This window comes from Pseudopodoces humilis, chromosome 1, assembly GCF_049639895.1.
Source record: "Pseudopodoces humilis isolate 2021_Gansu_Grassland_sample_001 chromosome 1, ASM4963989v1, whole genome shotgun sequence".
Lineage (NCBI taxonomy): Eukaryota > Metazoa > Chordata > Aves > Passeriformes > Paridae > Pseudopodoces > Pseudopodoces humilis.
The window spans coordinates 97,729,872-97,749,872 of NC_142200.1; the positions used below are offsets into that span (position 1 = coordinate 97,729,872).

At 36.3% G+C, this 20,001-nt stretch overlaps 1 protein-coding gene across 8 annotated transcripts in view; it reads right to left on the bottom strand.

The window, feature by feature from the left end:
* Nucleotides 1-4,154: 4,154 nt before the first annotated feature.
* Nucleotides 4,155-20,001, bottom strand: part of GOLGA4 (golgin A4) — a 72,649-nt gene continuing 56,802 nt past the window's right edge. For 6 of the 8 annotated variants that reach the window (XM_088051290.1, XM_088051276.1, XM_088051295.1 and 3 more), the window contains 8 exons: nt 16,167-16,280; nt 13,754-13,774; nt 13,513-13,581; nt 12,844-12,919; nt 10,932-11,035; nt 9,189-9,275; nt 6,919-6,982; nt 4,155-4,885 (listed from right to left, as the gene is read on the bottom strand). In XM_088051290.1, coding sequence (XP_087907416.1) covers nt 6,953-6,982; nt 9,189-9,275; nt 10,932-11,035; nt 12,844-12,919; nt 13,513-13,581; nt 13,754-13,774; nt 16,167-16,280 — 501 coding nt within the window. In that variant the 3' untranslated portion in view covers nt 4,155-4,885; nt 6,919-6,952. Of the gene's footprint in view, nt 4,886-6,918; nt 6,983-9,179; nt 9,276-10,931; nt 11,036-12,843; nt 12,920-13,512; nt 13,582-13,753; nt 13,775-16,166; nt 16,281-20,001 lie in introns of all 8 variants that reach the window. The other 2 variants (XM_014258705.2, XM_014258704.2) reach the window with 2 other exon arrangements.

Genomic DNA, 20,001 nt, shown 5'->3' on the forward strand with positions numbered 1-20,001 from the left:
GAGCATGGATAGACACAATGAACATGAAACCTACTGCTCACTTCTGTTCTATCATTTCTAATTTGCCATATAATGAATATACACAAAGAGAGTGAAAGTCCCACACTAGTAGCACTGTTGAGGACCAGCATCTATGAACAGCTACACTGCTTGGTCTGGATATCCCTCACACAGTTGAGAGGCTGCTAGGCTTCTGCTCATATTGAGGACCATACAAAGCTGTAATGACTTTACAAAAGAGCTGTTTTTTCTTGAAACAGCAAATGAAAAATAAGTTTAATCAATTTAACAACCTCCACAGAGGAAAAACAGCATCTTTTTTCCATCTGTAGCACACATGGAAGGACAACAGGATTTATGCAAGAGTTTCAATTACAAAAATCAAACCAATCTTCTCAGTATTAATTTAAGTTTACAGAGTCTGAAATCCTCATTTTAGAGGAAAGAACCAGATACCACATACCACATGGAAGAGTAAATAAATTTTAGTACAGATCACAGAAAGAGGTACTATAAATGGCAGAACTAGAAGTTGGATGGATTTATAGATAATGCTTATAAAAAGTTTGAAATAGTATGTTGCCAGCAAATATCAGCCTAGGCACTGAAACAATACATGAATAAAATCCCTGGTATTTTTCATCTAAATTAACAATGTTTAATCCTTAGAACACTAGAGGATGCCTTGATAAACATTTTAAGTCTTATCTTTATAAGCAGATCCACACATTTTCTGTGCATGTGTATGTAAGTTCATAAAATTACAAATATCATATATATTGCACAAAAGACTAAGGCATGGTTCAATATAAGATGATCCAAATACATTCTCTTGCAGATGCATCTTTTAAAAATCATGTCTGAACAAATTTAACATCCTCTAACCTTTGCTAAAAAGGCAGCCCAATTTTTTATTGGCACTACTAGCATCATTTGATACCCCAACAACAACAATGAAAAAATACTCAAAGCAAAGCACCCATTTTCATGTGTTCACCTTAACTTTATCTAAAGCAATGCCTTATTTACATATTCTCTTGTAAGAAAATCTAGAAGCAGTTAAAACTTAAGCCTGAAAAAAATTTTGTACTTAGCACACTTTCCCATTATACTAAGGAATAATTATGTGACTGCTAATGAGCATATATATATACACACATTTAACTTTCAAAATGTGAATTTGGGTAATGGTTACCTGATTTTAGTTTTTTTAAAAAACAATGACTCTATAATCCCTTTTGGATTCTTTATTTAGTTCACTTAAGGCAAAAATATTTAGTCCATCCAATGTTTAATATGAATATTAAATAGACTATTTCAGTTTGTTCCACTGCACTTAGGTCATGCTTGACAAAGTACTAGTTCTTAACTAGTTTCTTTTGTGGAAAGGTAAAAGAACAAAACCAGAAAATGTGAAAAATAACCTATCTGTGAGGACAAGTAATACCTGCTGACGAAGTAACAGATCCCTACAGTGAAGCTCCCAAAGCCTAAGACAACATACAGCTTACATGGAAAACTGAAACTCAAATCTATGTTTTACACTGCTGTAATGATAGCAATAACAAAATCCCACAAATCCTCAGCCAGCTAAGAGAGGAATAGGTTTTTTCAGCACCAAACATACTTGTGTCAAGTCCAGTTGTGGCTGCTGCTCTGACAGTCTGGAGGATGCCTTTCTGCTACACAACAGAAGGAGAGAGAAGGGCTTACACTGGAAACACTTAAAAATAATACTGGATCTTTAAAACAAATTTGATACATTTGATGTTTGATAAAAGGAAAAAGTTTAACCCCTTTCCCCTAAATTTCCCAGAAGCTACTAAGGATAAAGCAGCATAAAATTTCAAGTTTTGCCAGACATGAGGCAGTGGGAAATAAAGAGTAACTCTTGGTACTTAACTATTGGAAGAAACCCAGGTCCCTTTAAACCTGAAACAACAACTTAAAATAAGATGCATTCTTTAGACTGCTAGAGGCCATAATAGACCTTGGATCACTCAAATTGTTTCACTTCTAGTTTCACTAGAATAAAAAACTATGCAAATAAATTCAGCTCCCTTTTTTTTATTATTTTCCTGCAGATAACCAAAAAAGGTGAACCCAAATGCATTTGCAAAGAAGAAGAAAGTAAAAAATCCCATCCCTTATGTTCAGAGATGAGCAACTTAGAAGACTGCTCTGGAGTAAGAAAACAAAGAGAACTTGTAGTAAGAGAATAAAAAATGCTATTCAGTCAAGGCAGGAGAGATGTAACAAAGTTTCTAAAATGTAATGTAGCATAAGTACTGTAGTTTGCAGAAGAAACTGTTATACAAGCACTTGTTCTAAGGAAAAAAAGGGTGATGTTACTGTTAGGGACTTGATCATGTATACTATTGGTTAACAGACATGTGAACAGTTATACTATTGGCTATCCAGGCTCACGCTATTCTAACCTGATAGTAAAAACATAAAAGCTACACACACTTATAAAAAATATTTCCAGTTATACTATGACTGGGGACTGTGCCTCATTCATACGCTGCAGACTGCTGCCCCTTAAATACTTGTTAAAAATTATACTCCTGATCACCCTAAACTATCTTGGCAAATTAACATACATTACAGATGTTAGTTATTGATATGGTATCATTGTAGCCAGAGGTTAAATTTATGCATAGTTGTGTATCACTTCAGAGGATCACAACTTACATGCCAAAATGACCACACAGGCACACAGGAATTATTTAAAAGATCAAAAATACATGATTTTTCATCATGGTGGACTTTGATGAAGAAATAGCTGCAAAGACCAATCAACATCATCTATCCAGATATCTGTGAAGCCTTTGAGATGGTCTCACATGACATCCTTATCTCCAAATTGGAAAGACATGGGTTTGAAGGGTGGACTATTCAGTGGATAAGGAAATGGCTGGATGGACACAGCCCAAGAGTTGTGACCAATAGCTCTGTGTCCAGAGAGAGGTCAGTGATGACAGATGTCCGTCAGGCTCTGTCTTGGGACTGGCGCTCTTTAACATCTTTATCAGTGACACAGACAATGGGATTGAGTGCAAGCAAGTTTGAAGATGACAAAAAGCTGAGTGGTGCAGTTGGCACAAGGAAGGGATGCCATGCCTGGACAAAGTTGAAAAGTGGGCCCATAGGAACCTCATGAGATTTAAAAAGTCTAAGTGCAAAGTTCTATAACCTTGGTTGGGAGCAACCTCAGTGAGTCCAGACCACAAGAACACTGGGAGAACTCACTGAAAACAGTCCTCTGGAGAACATCTTGGGGGTACTGGTGAATAAAAAACTGGCAATGTGCACTCACAGCCCAGAAGGCAAATGGTATCCTGGGCTGCAGCAAAAGAGGATTTGCAACAGGTCAGGGAGGTGATTGTCCCCTTCTACTGTCTCATGAGACCCCACCTGCAGTGCTGTGCCCAGGTCTGAGATCCTCAGCACAAGAAAAAACATGGACCTGTTGGAGTGGGTCCAGAGGAGGCCACAAAGATGCTCAGTGGGCTGGAGCAGCTCCCCTATGAAGACAGGATGAGAGAACTGGGGTTGTTAGTCTGGATAAGAAAAAGCTCCAGGAAGACCTCATTGCAGTCTTTCAGAACAAGTTTTTACACAGGCAGATAGTGATAGGACAAAGGGGAATGGTTCTAAACTGAAAGAGGAGAGACTTATATTAGATATTAGGAAGAAACTCTTTATTGTGAGCATGGTGAGGTACTGGAAACAGCATGCCCATCCCTGGAAGCATCCAAGGCCAGGCTGGAGAGGGCTCTGAGCAACCTGGTCTAGTGAAAGGTATCCCTGCCCATGGCAGGGGGGTTGGAACTAGATGATCTTTAAGGTCCCTTTGAACCCAAAGCAGACTGTGATTCTATGATAATTTAGAACTTTTACAAATCAAGCTTCTCTATTTGCTACATTCTCATGCTAGCTTTTCAGCCCACCATGTATCTGTTTTACAGATTGTGACCCCTTGGAAACTTGAATGTCTCCATTGACTTCTTACAGTTTAATGTACTTGAGTAGCTGTTCTTATGAGAGTGATTTCAGCCTGGAAATACCTCAGCTAACAATGTCTCCAACATAAGTAAGAACAAAACTGGTGTGTCCTTTAAAAGAAAAATCACACCAAAGATGTTCCAAAATTATACAGTAAATAAATTTTATTTCATCTCAGCTCTATTCATATTAGTGCTGTCAACAGTCACAGATCAGCATATGATACAATTATGTAGTAACTATTTACAATTTACAGGAACACACCTTTTCTCCAGAAAATGTTAAGTACAAAAGCTAGGAGTAAACAAACGAGGTACTGCAATTTGGATTTATTGTAGGCAAAAGCATATAGAAGTGACCTTCTAGCAAACAATCAAGATCAAATCAGGAGAGAATAGTCAGTAAGAGTGCCTAGTTCATCAGAAAAATCACCTCAATCGCTATCCATCCAAAATGTATTGCACAATTCAATCAAAAATAAAAACAATAAATAGAAGAAACAAATCATTTATTTCAGCTTTTAAAAAACACCCAGTAAAACCTGTATAGAGATACAGGAGCAGGCAATTCTTCCCTAGGATAAAGTCTTTTCTCTCCTTTAAAAAAATAACCTTTAACACAAAATAGAAGACAGTATTCAATAGAAGAGAAATAAGCAAATAACCCCTGATTAGCATTTCTGCCAAGGCAGTTTTGATTATATTCACAGTCCAAAGGTGGTGCTGAGTTTTGGTTCTTGCTGTTCTGTTTGTGACCTTGAAGAATAGTTTTTCTTCTTGTCCCTTCTCAAAGGGGAACAGAGATATAAACATATTTCTAAGCAGCAGTGTCATGAGACATTCTCAACACAAAATCTTCAAGATGGTCGTAGCCACAACTAGAAGAATGGAAAGTTAAAAGAAATGATCAAATGTTACATTAGAACATTGAGAACAACTTAGAAGCTCTTAATATTAAAATAATTGCATTGTTTATTAATACAATAAGGAGACTGAAGAATTTCAAATAAGTCAAACCACCAAATTAATTGAGCAAGCAATTTCATTCCAAAACAGTTGAGAAACTGATGAAAACAAAAGAAGGTGTAGCAAAACAGTCAGCAGTCTCACTGAAAATAGTCTACCACATCACTGCATATTAATCCAAAGAAAAACAAAGTTGGACTCTCTTGCATATGCTTATAATCAAAATTGAAATGAGGATGCAGTATTTTGGACCTAGCAAATAGCCTCCTCTACAGGAAAATATCAATTTCATTCACAATGAAGTCAGCATCCCCTTAAGTTATATACATGCAAGAATATGTGGCAAAAATACTTGAGATGAAGTGGGCAACTACAACTGAATAATTAAGTCTGAGCAGTTTACATATACATTAGCTGATGTTATGAAAGTGTAACCAATAATTTCTGACATTAAGGTCAATATCAGCAAGCCTTTCTGTGGTATGTTTCAAAGGCAGCTCAGAACAGAACACCTGAATTTTTTTACACCAGCATTACAGACAGCATGACAAAAATGTAAGTTTCAAGCACACTTTCTGCAACCTATTCTGCAATAGTGTCATAAATAGCTTTTTTCCATCAGTATCAACAATTCAATTCTTTTCAACAAAGGACTAGAGAAAACAGTTGCTGATTTTGTCAGAACTGGTGAAGGTTGTTGGCAAACAGTCCAAACTCTACCGTATTTTAAGTGCAATAAAGTGCATTCAATATCGTATTCAAAGATGGAAAAGAACACCATGACTGTTAGAGAAACATTTATTTACCTTTAAAAGAGGTATTATTTTGTGTCAAAGGCTGTGTTTGCATGACTGCAGGAGAGGAAGATAACCTGTCAACTGCACTGTGGTAACTGGCAATGGCAATACCCTAAGTTAATTAATTTTGCTCTGGCAGTGATGCAGGCCAACAACTGCATTTCAGCCAAGAGATAGCAACTGCTTCACATGCACTGAATCAACTCCTGGCAACTGTGCAAAGCTTTCCAGTTGCAAAGGAGAAAAAAAAAAAGTTGAACCAACCATATCCTATAGAATTCACCTGCAGAGTTTATTAAATACCATACACCACTAGTGACTCATAATGTTTATCAGCAAGTGTAGAAAGTTTTTTCCTGTGTAATTCCATATCCCAGTCCTCTCTCAACCAGCTATTGCTTGTGTGTTGCTTGTTTAGCTAGGCTAGTCTGATGCAACCTGCACCTTTAGGCCTACATCAGCTGTTCCATTCTTGTAAAGCTACAACTAGTGTTGCAGATTCATAATTGAAGTAGCTTAATAAAACTTGAAGAAAGACATATACGGAGATCATAAAGCTCCCATAATTGTTCATCATCTCTCTGCTTCAGCTTCTCTTGATATCAAACCAAGGCTGTGATTCAGAAAGGTACTGACGTTTAAAAGCAATCATTCCTAAACCCTCTGCAGAGAATATTTATCCATCTTTTTAAAGAGAATTCATTTTTATATTTACAAGATGTAATAATTAATTTCAAGCGGTACAGCATGTCTCCCACAAATCTGATTTATTTGCCTACTCAAAAAGAACTCAGAAAATGCAAAAATACAAACCAAAGCCACGTACAATAAAATTCATTATTACATATTAATTGATCTAAAATCTGATTTTATTTCTACAACTGATATTTTTGTGGCTCAATCAATATTTGATTGTTTAGGGTTAGAGTCAATCAAAAAGATTAGTTTTGAATCAGTATTTACCATTTTCAAACTTGGCTTTGTAAAGCAAAACATGTTTAAGAGAACAAAAACTATCATATGCATATGCAACTAAAATTTGTTTTTTAAAAAAGGAAAGCAGGCAAGAAAAAAAAGCAGAGGAATCATTAATTGCACAAAACATATTTCATGTTACATAAAACAAGAATGTATTAGACTTCACTCACCCACACGCTAGCTAAGCACAGACTGGTGGCATATTCAAAAGATACCACTGCGAGGGGAGGCAAACTACAAAGCCAGGAAGAAAAGAGCTTATATAGCTTCATGTAGTGTTAATAAATAAGAACTCTGTGGACATCTATGGGTGAGATTGCTGCAGTTAGATCAAAACAACTACATAGTAAAAGCCAGATTACTGAAGATTACATTTATTAGCATATGTTTATTGACCAGGAACTGTTACAAGTTTTCAGAAACTTGTTAAATGTATGTCCACTAAGAGGGTATAAAATTACTCACAGATACTTAGTACCACACACTCTAGTAGCACAGTAAGTTAATAATTTACACATTAAAATTACTAACAGATGTTTTAGCAATGATCTAAAAGCTTTATGTTAAAATGCACATTTATGTTTTATTTCAGAAGTTCATTGCTCCTGAGAGCTAAACATTGGATATTTTCATATACCTGCATCAGTCCAATATTGAGTACAGAGAAACACTAGTGCCATGTCAGCCAACAGATAAAAACCAAAAAACTCCAAACATATTTCTTGACAGACTAATTTCTAAAGAAATCTCCAACGTTTTAGTTCTAAACAGAATTGTGGAAGACTCATCCCCAGAATAATTTGTGCTTCAGTAAACAAACATAGTAGCGTTGAAAGTGAAGAAAAAAATACTTCTTCCTTCATAATATGCCCTAATATTTGAGTTTCCATTAGATGTCTAACTTAATCTCTTTGTGGATTTGGAAAAGAGAAAATTCATAGGCTAGATATGAGGCAAGAATGGACTTCTATGTGAAACTCAAGAGCTCTCTGAACAATGATATCCTTAATAAATCAAAGCACTTGTAGCCTGCAAAAAAAACCCCACTGCTTGTTTTAGCCAGAATTTAATACCAAGGATGAAAATTATCTGGAGGAATTCAAGTTAAATTTTTATTTTGTTTCAGAAGTTGTGAATGCCTGTTGTAGGAAGAACAGGTTTAAATATCAAACAGCTGAAGTGGCTACAAAACAAGGCCTATCTCTCTGTTCTCAAAATCTTTCCTAAATATTACTCTGGTTTACCAAAACAAAACAAAACGAAACAAAAAAGTATCAGCTTTCTATTTTAATGTCAGAGAGAGAAAAAAAATCATGCTTAGTATACATGATCTTACTGGAGCTGCAGTATAATCAAATATTTTATCTTCTCAAAGTACTTAAAATCTTTAAGATTGCAAGACTCTCAGACTAAGTGTACAGGAAAATGTTGAAGTATTTAACACTTTCCTCAGATATGATACTGCAAGATGAAAATACAGACTTTTAATATTTTTTTTCAGTGAACCAACAGGTCTTTAATGTATCTACTTCAAGTGAAATGTAAAATTATTAATATTTTTATTTTATTCTGTATTTGCAAGCACTAAATAAATATATATGCAAGGTCAGTGACAGAAACAGAACGCAATTCTTCCTCTCACTTTAATTCCTAAATATTTCACTAAGGTGACCCACAAAGAGGGGGATCACAGTGTTGATTCCAGATACAATGTAGAGAAGACTATTACTGCAGTTTTTATTCTGTTTAAAAGTATCTCCAATACACAAAACAGTAACAGTAATACCAAAGAAATGCTTATGCTCAAATAATATTATCTCCTTTTCCATCTGCTTCTCAAACCCAGTTTCACCTTTCTAGTAAATAGGTCAACTAAGTAAATACTAAGTAAATGTTAAAAAAAAAACTGGGGAAAAAGACAACACCAAAGTGTTGACGACTCTTATTTTTGATCTGTCCTGACCCAGAGTGAACTAATGTATTTTTGTGCTTTTTCAGTGCAGAAATAAGGCAGGCTCACACAAAAAAACCTCAAAACCTAATCAAATTCCCAATCTTGTTAGGATATCCACTTAAGATAGAGCTGTTCAAACACACATATCTTAGCTAATTGAAATGATCAGCTTTCTACTCCACAAGCAAAATGCCTGGACTTTTTGCCAGAAATTTTATCCCAGGGCTGAAAAATGTTTCTTAATATATTTTTGTATAAAAACTGCTATGACTCCACAGAAAATTCTGAATTTAAGAAGCATGAATTTTATATATTATATGTATTTATATATATATTTAATATGTCAGATTACTTTTTTAATTTAGAAAGGTAGAGGAGTCCACTTGAATGTGGACACAGGGAAAAGAAGACATAAAAAAAGTTTCTAATTCCTTGTTCTTGAAACCTAATCCTCTTGCATAAACTCGATTTACTTACATAACTTACCATTGGTCGAGCATCTTCTCGTTCTAGTATCTTCTGAGTCTGATCTGCTGGAAACTTCAGCACTGTTGTTATAACCTTGGCCATTGTCTAAAGAGATATATGTTATCAATACATAATTCCACACCCACAAAAATGCTTTGTAATATTTTAAAATTAATTTAATAATACTGGATACTATTTTTTTAATGTCAATGGAAAACAGTGAAATGAGTAAGATAAACTATTTGTTTCACACTGTATATGCATGATGTGAATTATATGAAAACAATGTCTGCACATGGTCACAAACTTCAGCTACTGTACTGTGATGGAAGTTCTATGGTATCTATGCTCAAATGATAAGAGTCCATTCATAAGACAGCATACTAGATAAAGTGCAGGCCTAGAAAAAGCAATCTGTCAATCTGGTTGCAGATACCCTGCCAAGCAAATAATAAATGGAGGGCAAGACAGTAAAACCTCCCAATAAAGATACACACACACCTTTGTCAAGTAGTTTACAAAGCATGTGGTAAGTTACACATTACAAGTCATGACACTAATTCCTGACTCTTAGATCCATATCAACCTCTACATTGCTCTGAAGTCTTCAATACTGTAGACCAACTGGTGCATTCATTAATGTCTTGATCACATTCCAGTATAATTTACTAGGATTCATAGTTGGCAAAACATCCCAGATAATTTGCACAGATTCTTTTGAACTCTGTTCATAAAAGAGGAAGCATGTCCAGAGATATCAACAATTCCACTACTGAAGAACCTTTGAGACAAAGCATACATATCTGCACTACAAGAGGGAATCATGCACAGGGAAGGGCCACCAGAATGATCTTACAAGACAAAATTAGATTAAAAAAAATGCCTCTTCTTCTCCAGGAAGATAGAAGTTGAGAGAAAGGAATATCTGTACCGAGAAGATAAATTACAATATAGCTCTTTTAATTCAAGAACTTTGTTGGGGGTGGTGGTGGAAAGCACAGTAATAATTTACAAGCATACTTAAAGCGTTTTATAAAGTTATATAATTTGAATCGTCACCACTCATGGTTTTCTAGTCTGTGTAGCTGGACAAAACCAGTTCTCAAGACATATCCATAAAATCATGATTACATTGTATAATCCTGGTAAGAGCAGACACTAAGCTCAGTGTCCTCCAGCAACATATCTAATGACTGAAAGAAAACCAGCAGATGAAATCATGAAGCCCACTGTCCAGCTTTTCACTACTTTTAAGAGGTACACAGATTTGGGAATACTATGAAAAATCTTTAAGCAGCTACTGAAAAGGTATTTCACCATCTTCAGCTGGTAACACTGCTACTAACAAACCGTTATTTAATACAACAGTTACTTAACATGTTTGTGTCAAGGTTACATCAAAAGATCACTTTTTCTAATATTGTTCCTACCAGCTTTAACTTTACATTAAGTTTGACTGCCAACAGGACTTTTGCCAATAAAACCATATTTACTCATGAAGGTTTTTGTCTTGATAGATACAGTGGTGAGAGATGTGAATACACCCTCCACCTACCACTCATCTTGGCAGGCTGACAAAGTTTTGAAGTTATGGATCATTGTATCCTTGGAAAAAAAATGTGAAAGCCTATTGAATCCTGTGTGTCAGAAATAAAAAGCATATAACAAATCACACAGATATGGGACTTCACATCTATACAGCAAGGGTGTTAAACTTTACTCTAACCTGAATCATCTGTCAGCATATACAAATTTCTGTACCTTTGTCTCACGACCCATCATATATTCAAAGAGCACTTTCCTCAAGTATTCAAACTCAGTGGGTTCCTCAAACAGGGAAATGTCAGTATGGTGAAGGTTGCCATCTGTGTAAACAAAAATAATAGAATATTTATACTGTAAGTCATTCATCTGAATCCAAGTTTCACTAATGGCATGAAACCAAACAAGAACAAATGCTATATTCTGCACCTGGGATGGAGTAACTGCAGCCCTTCAGAAAGACATTTGGGGGTGCTGGTTGGCAGGAGGTGCAACAGGAGTCATCAGTGTATGTGCCCTTGGCAGCCAAGAGGGCAAACCTCATCCTGGAGTGCATCAAACACAGCATCATCAGTCGGTCAAACGAGGTGATAATCCCATCCTATTCAGCACTGGTGCAGCCTCACTTTGAGTACTGTGTGCAGTTCAGGGCCCCACCACTTAAAAAGGATGTGAAGGTACATGAACACACCCAGAGGGTACCTCTTCTACTGGATAAGGTGCTGGCAGGCATGTCCTCTGAAAAGCAGATGAGGAGTCTGGGTTTGTCTAATCTGGAGAGATGGAGGCTAAGGGGTGACCTCAGTGCTCTCTGTAGCTTCCTGAGGAGGCACTGATAGGCAAGTGTGGCTCTCTTCTCCCTGGTACCCAGTGCCAGGACACATGGAAAATGGTTGAAACCTTCATCTATCATGGGGAGTTCAGACTTGATGCGAGAAAACATTTCTTTACCAAGAGGATGTCAAACTCTGGAACAGACCTCTTGAAGAGGTGGTTGATGCCTCACATTTGTCAGTATTGAAGAGGCATTTGGACAGTGCCCTTAAAAACATACTTTACCTTTTCATCAGCCCTGAAGTGGTCACATAGCTGAAATACAAAACTGATGTTGGCCCCTTCAAGCTGAAGTATGCTATGCTATGCTTCCTGCTTCTCTCCCTACCAGTAAATGCTGAAGAAGTCCTTGATTACATTTCTCCCCAGCCCTGCACTAGCAGAAGGCAATGAATACCCACAACCATCTCCCATCATTGGCTCAAATCACCTTGAGAGGAGGCATGGACCTTCTGAGGGGATGAGAGATGTAGATCATCCTGAGAAAATATGACCACTTGCACAAATTTGCAAAAATCAAGTGTAGCATGGTTTTTGAAAGTCTTCTGAGTTCATCCAGCTAAGATGGGTCTGCAAAGGATGGCAAAACCCCCAATCTCTAACTTTAGCAAGGCTCAATGCTTGAGCCGTCAGTCTCATGCAGTATGTACCCCTCAACTAAACAGCTGCACATCTTTTGGAGGTGAGCAATACCTGTTCATTTCCATGTGCATTTTTCTATCTTATCTTAAAAGAGTCTGAGAGGAACAGTATACCACCAGAGAGAAGGGCAATATGCCCATACTCTATTTCCAAACTGTCCAGCCACCAGTGCCTAAAGGACAGCACATGAGCAGTGCAAGTCTGCTTCTGTCTGGGTCCTGGGGCTGCTCACAGGCCTTGGGTGGCTGGGACCAGCCTCCCCTGGGACCCCCAGCCCCACCACCTCCTGCCAAGGGTCCAAGGGATGTATACCAGCTCAGCCTAGGACCTCCTGCTCCTGCCTGTGCCCTGCTGTAGGTATGCCCATCTCTGCCGCTGTCTACTGGATACTCTTGGATCCTGCACTGCAGAGAGCTTAAGAACTCTGATACAGAGCTCTTTTAAGTAGATGACATAAAAAAGAAAACATCAAACAAAAAAGCTGTGTGATTTGGTAATCTGAAATCACCCACCAACTCTATTATAATGGACAAGTGAAAACAAGGCTGTCATAAGTGTATGTAAGCATATTAAAGACTGATGTTTTATTTTCTAGACCAAACTGTATCTTTCTAACAAATGAAAAACTTATTTGTGATGAAAACTGTGTACTTACCTCTATATGGTGTTCCAACTGATGTGACATACATATTTTTCTCGTAATGTTTCAGCCGGTCTTCCAGTACATGAATCTAAATAGAAACAGTTGACATGATAAACGGTGTTAACTAGCAGCTAAAATAAGCATAACTGAAATATTCCAGCTACGTATCATTTCTTATAAAAGCAAAATACATTTGCTTTTTAAGGAAGGAAAACATTAAAAACTGTGTTATTAAAAACTGTTTCAATGTTGTACATGTGTATATACACATAAAAATATCTATAGCAGATGTTATTTGTATATTCACGTTTCTATTTTATATATATAAGCAAAGATAAAAAAAGTATACACCAAAAATTGTACTTAAACATGAAAAAGTTTAAGTTTTGAAAAAAATTCCAGAATTTCATAGTGTACTGTTCCTTTTTTCACTGTGCAATTGCTTTGCTAACAAGTATCACAAGTACGTGGTATTTTTATTCTCAAGGCATAGAGGAATATCTTGAAAAGTAAACAGATCTTCTGAGAGCAAGAATGAATGAAAACTAATTTTTTGTCTATTATCCTCATAGTACCTTGTATGGAGATGTACCACATCATCATTTGAAAAGAACAAACCTTTTAATACTGCAAACACAGAGTATCAAACAAGACTACTTACTCATTAAACATCACCCTTACCTGCTCTTTCAATTCCTGCTCCTTCAGTTTTGAATCATTGACTAGTGTTGTCTTCTGTGCAAGTTGTGCCTGAAAAGACAGTCACACATGGAAACTGCTGAAAATACATCATAGGTACATTTGCAATAAATCTATTTCTCCTTTTAACACACACACACAAACTTATAAGCAGTATTTCAGCTTTAAAACTGCTTCACAACAAATGTATTAGAGAGGAAAATAAATAACATGTAAGACTTACCTTTAGTTCTGTTACCGTGACCTACAACAACAAATAAAAATTAATTAAAATGTATGAAAAATACTGACTATATCAAGCACTGAAGAAATAAATATCAATCATCTAGTTCTGATACAGTGTGTTAATTGAGGATGACAAAAATTGAAATTACCAAATAAATAAATAAATTAGAGCCGCTCACTCACCCTTCCCTGCCACAGTTGGCCAGAGGAGAGAAAAATTTAATGAAGGCTTTATGAGTTGAGATAAGGACTGTGAGAAGACACTCCAGTCAATGGAAGACTTCAAAGTGTTTAACTGCTAGTGCTGTGATCCAGTGTGAGACCTGGTGGAGGGAGACAGGGTTCCAGGCTGGAGCAGTCTGTCCTTGGAAGGCTGCAGCCCATGGAAGAGTGACCCACACTGCAGCTGGAAGGACTGTGTGCCTATGGGAGGAACTCACACTGCAGCAGTTTTGGGAGGACTGCTGCTTGTGAAATTGGAACTACACTGGAGAAGTTCACTGAGAACTATTTCCCATGGGAAGGGACCCCACAGTGTAGCAGGGGAAGAATTCCTCTCCCTGAGCATCAGAACAAAACTTTGCGTGATGAACTGATCAAAACCCTCCCTCCCTGTCTCCCTGTGCTGTTGTTGAGAAGGAGGGAGGGGCTGGGGGAAGAAAAGGTGTTTTTAAGGTCTTAATTTACTTCTCATTATCCTCTTCTGACTTTGTTAGTAATAAATCCATTTTGTAACTCTAAGCTGAGCCTATTTTGCCCTTGGAGTGTCTTCTCGCAGTCCTTATCTCAACTCATGAAGCCTTCATTAAATTTTTCTCTCCTCCGCCCAGCTGTGGCAAGGAAGGGTGAGTGAGCGGCTCTAATGGCTGCCTTGCATTTGGCCAGTATCAAATCACGACAAGGGGGCTCAGGGTCTTCATCCTCCCAGTCCCTGCATCGGCCTTTTGTGACTTGGATGGAGTGGCTAGAGCACTTACCATTGAAGAGAGAGGCACAGAAGTCAATGAGACGACTCTCAGCCTTCTCTTTGTCCAGGGTAGCCAGGTTTCCCATTTCTTTCCAAAGAGGGCCCACATTATCCCTAGTCTTTCTTTTGTTTGTAACATATGTATAGAAGCCCTTCCTGTTTGCCTTAACTTCTCTGGCGAGAACAATTCTAACTGGGCTTTGGCTTCCCTAACTTTGTCCCTAGCTTCCTGTACAATTTCCCTGTATTACTCTCAAGCCACCTGTCCTTGTTTCCACTTCCTAAAAGCTTCTTTTTTTTTTTTTTTTTTTTTTGAGTTTGTCCAGCAGGTCCTTATTCATCCAAGGAAGCCTCCTGGAATTTTTGCTTGCTTTACTCCTTGTTGAGATGCATTGCTTCTGAGTTGAATACATCAATACAGGAAATACAATTGCCAGTATATAAATTTGATATAACTTTCATGTCATATCAGTAATCCAGAAGATGCATGTATAATACAATACTAAATGACTGCCTGTATTTATAGCAGACTGCTATAACAAACTAGGAGTGAAACAGTTAACAAACAAGTCCTAAAGAAAAAGTACTCTTCAGACTTTTCATAACCATGTTTTAGAAGTTAGGAGTCTCTTTAAGAATCTTCCTCTAGATAATAAGATTAGATAAGACTATCAGTAGTCATCATATATTAACAAGGCTTAATTAAGAATGCAAGGCAGTCTTATTTCTGCTTTTCCTGTTATGAAAACAACACATACCATGGACTAGTTATGAAAAGTAATATAAAGGGTTTTGTATACAAGACAAGAAGTAACAAACACTAGGATAATGAGATAATTTGTACTTTAGGTTTCTAATGTCAAATATATAAATTTACTCTCCCCAGGGCTACCTGTTTTAGAAACTAAAAATTTAAAAGTAAGGTCAATATGAATTCTCATCAATGACTCTACTTGTACACTTTTTCTTGCCTCAGTGTAATAACAGTTAGTAGTATTTTCACCAAAGAACTCAAATTAAAATGTAATTTCAGGAAGACAAAAGAATGAAGGCAGTCTTCTTTCAATGAAGGGCTCTCTGTCCATAATTGATATATTCAAGGCACTACTTCAGACATCTGTGAAATTTGAAATTTTAAAAAATCGCTCTAAAAATGACTTAATGGGATTTTCTTTCCTTCTAAAGGGCTTTCAGTAAAATCAACATAAACACACATAAACAACAAAAAACCCTCATCTCAATAGAAACAACAGACCTGAACTTTTCAACATACCAATTAAAAGGTAGTACCAAATATTGCAGATTCTAAAGTGATTCATTTTGTATGTGAAAGTGAAGGACAGATATATAAATAGAAGTCCAATTAGGAATAATCCACAGAATTTCATGTGGACCAAGATTTTCACACTTAGAGATATAAAAACAAATGTCAGTTTCAGCTCACTTTTTCACTGTTGCAATGTTCCTCTTCCCCAATCCTTTGTTTGTATTCCTTCTGCAAGTCTTCCAGCTGTGCCTGCAACTCATGAACTTTTGCTGTCATCTCTTCTTCACGAGACTTCAAAATACAGGCAAAAAATTACTTAGACAATTAATCATATAACTACTCAAAACTTTAACTATGGTGGACATAAAGCAATCAACAAACATTATACTACACACAAACATTATACTATACACAGAAAGGATATGCTTGATATTTGTGTAAAAGCTAGTTACACCAGACTCCTACAGAATAGACCAAGAAAAAAAATTGGTGCTTAACAATATTTTGTAGGCCTCCAACAATAAAGATTACATAGTTAGGATAACAATTACATTTTTTTAAATTCCAAAAAAGTTCTATTTCTCTTTCACACTAAAACGGCTTTTGAGTATAATCCAGTAAGTGCATGAAGGTCATAACCTTCATGGAAGGGGTAGATGACAACACAGAATGAACTCCTATACTATGGAAATGACAAGGACCTAAATCCTTTCCTCAGCCATCTCACAAAGATGTTACTAAAACAGTTTTAAGCACATTTTCCAAAACAATGACCAACAATTTCCCGTTCTCAAGGGTTTTGAAGGCAGTATTCGGTGTGGAGGAAAGAAGCAGTAACAAGAATGGTAGGGAGGAAATTAACTTTTCCTGTATAGGAGAAAAATACAACTACCTAAATCCTAGGAAGTTAATCCATCTATATGGCAGTTTGCAAAAACAAGTGTATTTAAAAACTGTATCCCCTCTGACCATTTTGTGACAGAGTATGTTAGGGACATTATAAAACAGCACTCCAATTCCTAGTGCGTGTCTCCGCTGCAGAACTAAAACTCTAGTTTCACTCATGCTAACTGTACAGGGCAGTCAGTCAGCTGATGGCTCCAATAATACAGTAGTACCTCAAGTCAAATTAGTACAATTAATTAAGTGATAAAAAGTCCAGAACTGCTGATGGAAATTCTGTTCTATTCAAAAATCTCAGAAGTAGCAATTATAATGATACAGAAAATTCTCTGGAAAATTCTCTGGAAAAGTCTTTTCTATGACTAGAAAGCTGATCTAGGCTTAATAGTTTTACAGTATGCCATTACTAAAATTATTTCCCTCTAAAACCAATTTTTAAGGTGTTCCTTGCACATGACTTAAGAATAAAATATCTTCCCCATACAGCCTCTCAGCCCAGAATGCATCAACAAAAAGAAACAAAACAAATCTATCCACAAAAAATGAAAGGACGCAGTATCTGAGCAATTTGCACAGTCTCAAAGTTTAAAAAATATCTATGCTCAAGGAAAACCTTGCTCAAACATCATGATCTCCAAACAATGTTAGCTTCAATTCATTCCCATGATTCTTCCACATCCTAAGAAGTGCATCAACAATTAATCGTTTCAAAGAATTTTTTTTCTTTTTTTTTATAGATGGTGATACTCCCCAGGTTAAAAATTGTAAATATCTGGCATATTCAGGGATAGTGATTGCTGTTCTTTTGGCTTTTGCAGATGTTTTGATTTTTTTGTCCACCAAGAATCTAAAATTTTATAATTTGTACATAACTGTTTAATTAAATAAATCACAATTGAATGCACTTCGTTCTTGGTAAAAATGCAGTTGAAAGGCTGAAAAGAAATTAAACTCAAAATGATAAATGACACTTTTGTAAAAGGGACATACCTGTAAGCAATTATTTGGATAAACCCCCGAAGAGAGATTATTATTTTAAATTGGAAACTATTAGTGATCAAATGGGCTTCCAACATGCTACTGATCTGTATTTACAGTAAGGAATTATTGTTCTATATGGCACTTGGCAAACTCTGAAAATAAACTACATGCTAGTTCAATTTAATCACAGTTATAGACTAAGACTTCAAAAAAGTTGTAATTTCCCAAATCTTAATCAGAAAGCCTATCCTGTACTCTCATGGAAGGCATTTTAACAAAGGAAAGGATACATAACTGAAGTTAGGTATTTCATTGTTAGCTCGTAGTTAGGCTTAAAACAAACTAGATGGAAAACAGCATTCGATTTTTCTCTAATGGTATACTTTAGTTGAGGAAAAACCACTTATCTCCCAAATTACAGGCTATGCCAATCTAAAAATTCTTTAATTAGGGAAACTTACATGAAATCTTATGTGATGAAATTTTTCATGAAAGGAAACAGCACATAAAGCAAAAGTGGAGCACTTCACAAGTAAATCACATTAAGTTTAACAGATGTAATGATTCTTGCTTGTCTTCGAGGATAAATACTCAAATCAAGTTGGACAATTTTTAATATAAACCATGTTTAAAACACAACAGAGAGCAACAAAGTTATATGAGCAAGATTCACTCTTGCAATTGGCTTTGGTTTTGCTTCATCTTCTTACTGTTTGAGACAAACTGCACAACACGAAGTTTTTCAAATGCATCATCAGCCAAGTCAAGTATAAGGGGTAATAACTGGAAACTTTAGGCCAAATCTGGTGATGCACATGTTCCTATTTCTATCAGAGATGTCAATGAGCATGTTATACATTCAATTTAACATAAATATTTCTCAACTTTTGAGATATTTGCAATTCTTTCAGGGAAAAAAAACTCTATTTTTTTTTTAATTGCCTAAAATAACAGAAATAAAACACTCACAGTATGAAAGACAGGTGTTCAGAATACCTATGTATTCTGTAATTTAAAATATCAAACTACAGTTTATTTCAGTTCCAGGATGTCACTGCCATCATCAATGAGATGCAAAAAAATGACAGTGTTCATGTCCTCCAACTGCACATAAGTCAAATTAGCCTAAACCTTCAGAATCATACAATGACTACATCATGCTTGTTTCTGACACTAAGGATGAAAGGAGCAGAAAATACAGAGGAATTATACCTGTGTGACTTGAAATCACATACCTATCTGGGCCTATACAGCAAAGACCTGAATGGCAACACACTGCACACTGAGGTAAGAGAAATTTAAATCCTCCAGAAACGCAGAATTTAGACCTATGTTACAAAAAACACAACCCTACAAAACAAAAACCACACACACACACAAAAAAATCCCAAAACAAAAACAAACAAACAAACAAAAAAACAACAAAAAAAAAAACCAAGCATAAAAAAACCCCAACCACTAGAACCAAAATAAAACTCCCACAACCCCTCCATATTTTTTTTGTATCAATAAATTTTTCTAAATTAGGAAACAGAAGAAGGGGACTCGTAAGTGTAAAACCCTGCTAATGCTATTCATTCTGCTAGAAGATAAAAAATCAGAGTGAACACATCAGCTTGCTTACATGTTTGAAATTCTTAGCATGAAGCACTCAGTAATGTTAGGTACATAGATCTTTGGACTGGTAACTGATCATAAACAGTCCACTTACATCCATTACTGCTGGCTCTATTCATGGAACAGTCTCTTTTATTACACCATTTGTGCAAAGTGGACTAAGATTAACAAAGTTAAAGCCTGCGTTCCAAAATGATGCACAGTCTAGTGCTGAAAACCATTTAATCTTTTCGACACATACAGGCAGGACTGGGACAATTTACTTGGCTAAAACAGGAGGCCTCCTTGGTGAAGTAGCCTTAAACTGAAATTGGCTGGTAACTTCTGGTTGAATGTTACTAGAGAAAAATTATATCTATCTGCAAACACAATGCAGAAAAACTGTTCATTACAAGCAAAAGAAAGAAATATTTACTAGCATAAAAGCTATGTAAACACACTGCACCCTGCATGGAGCAGAACCTTACTTTAATGGCTATGACACCTATCTCAGCAGGGCATCAGAAGAAGG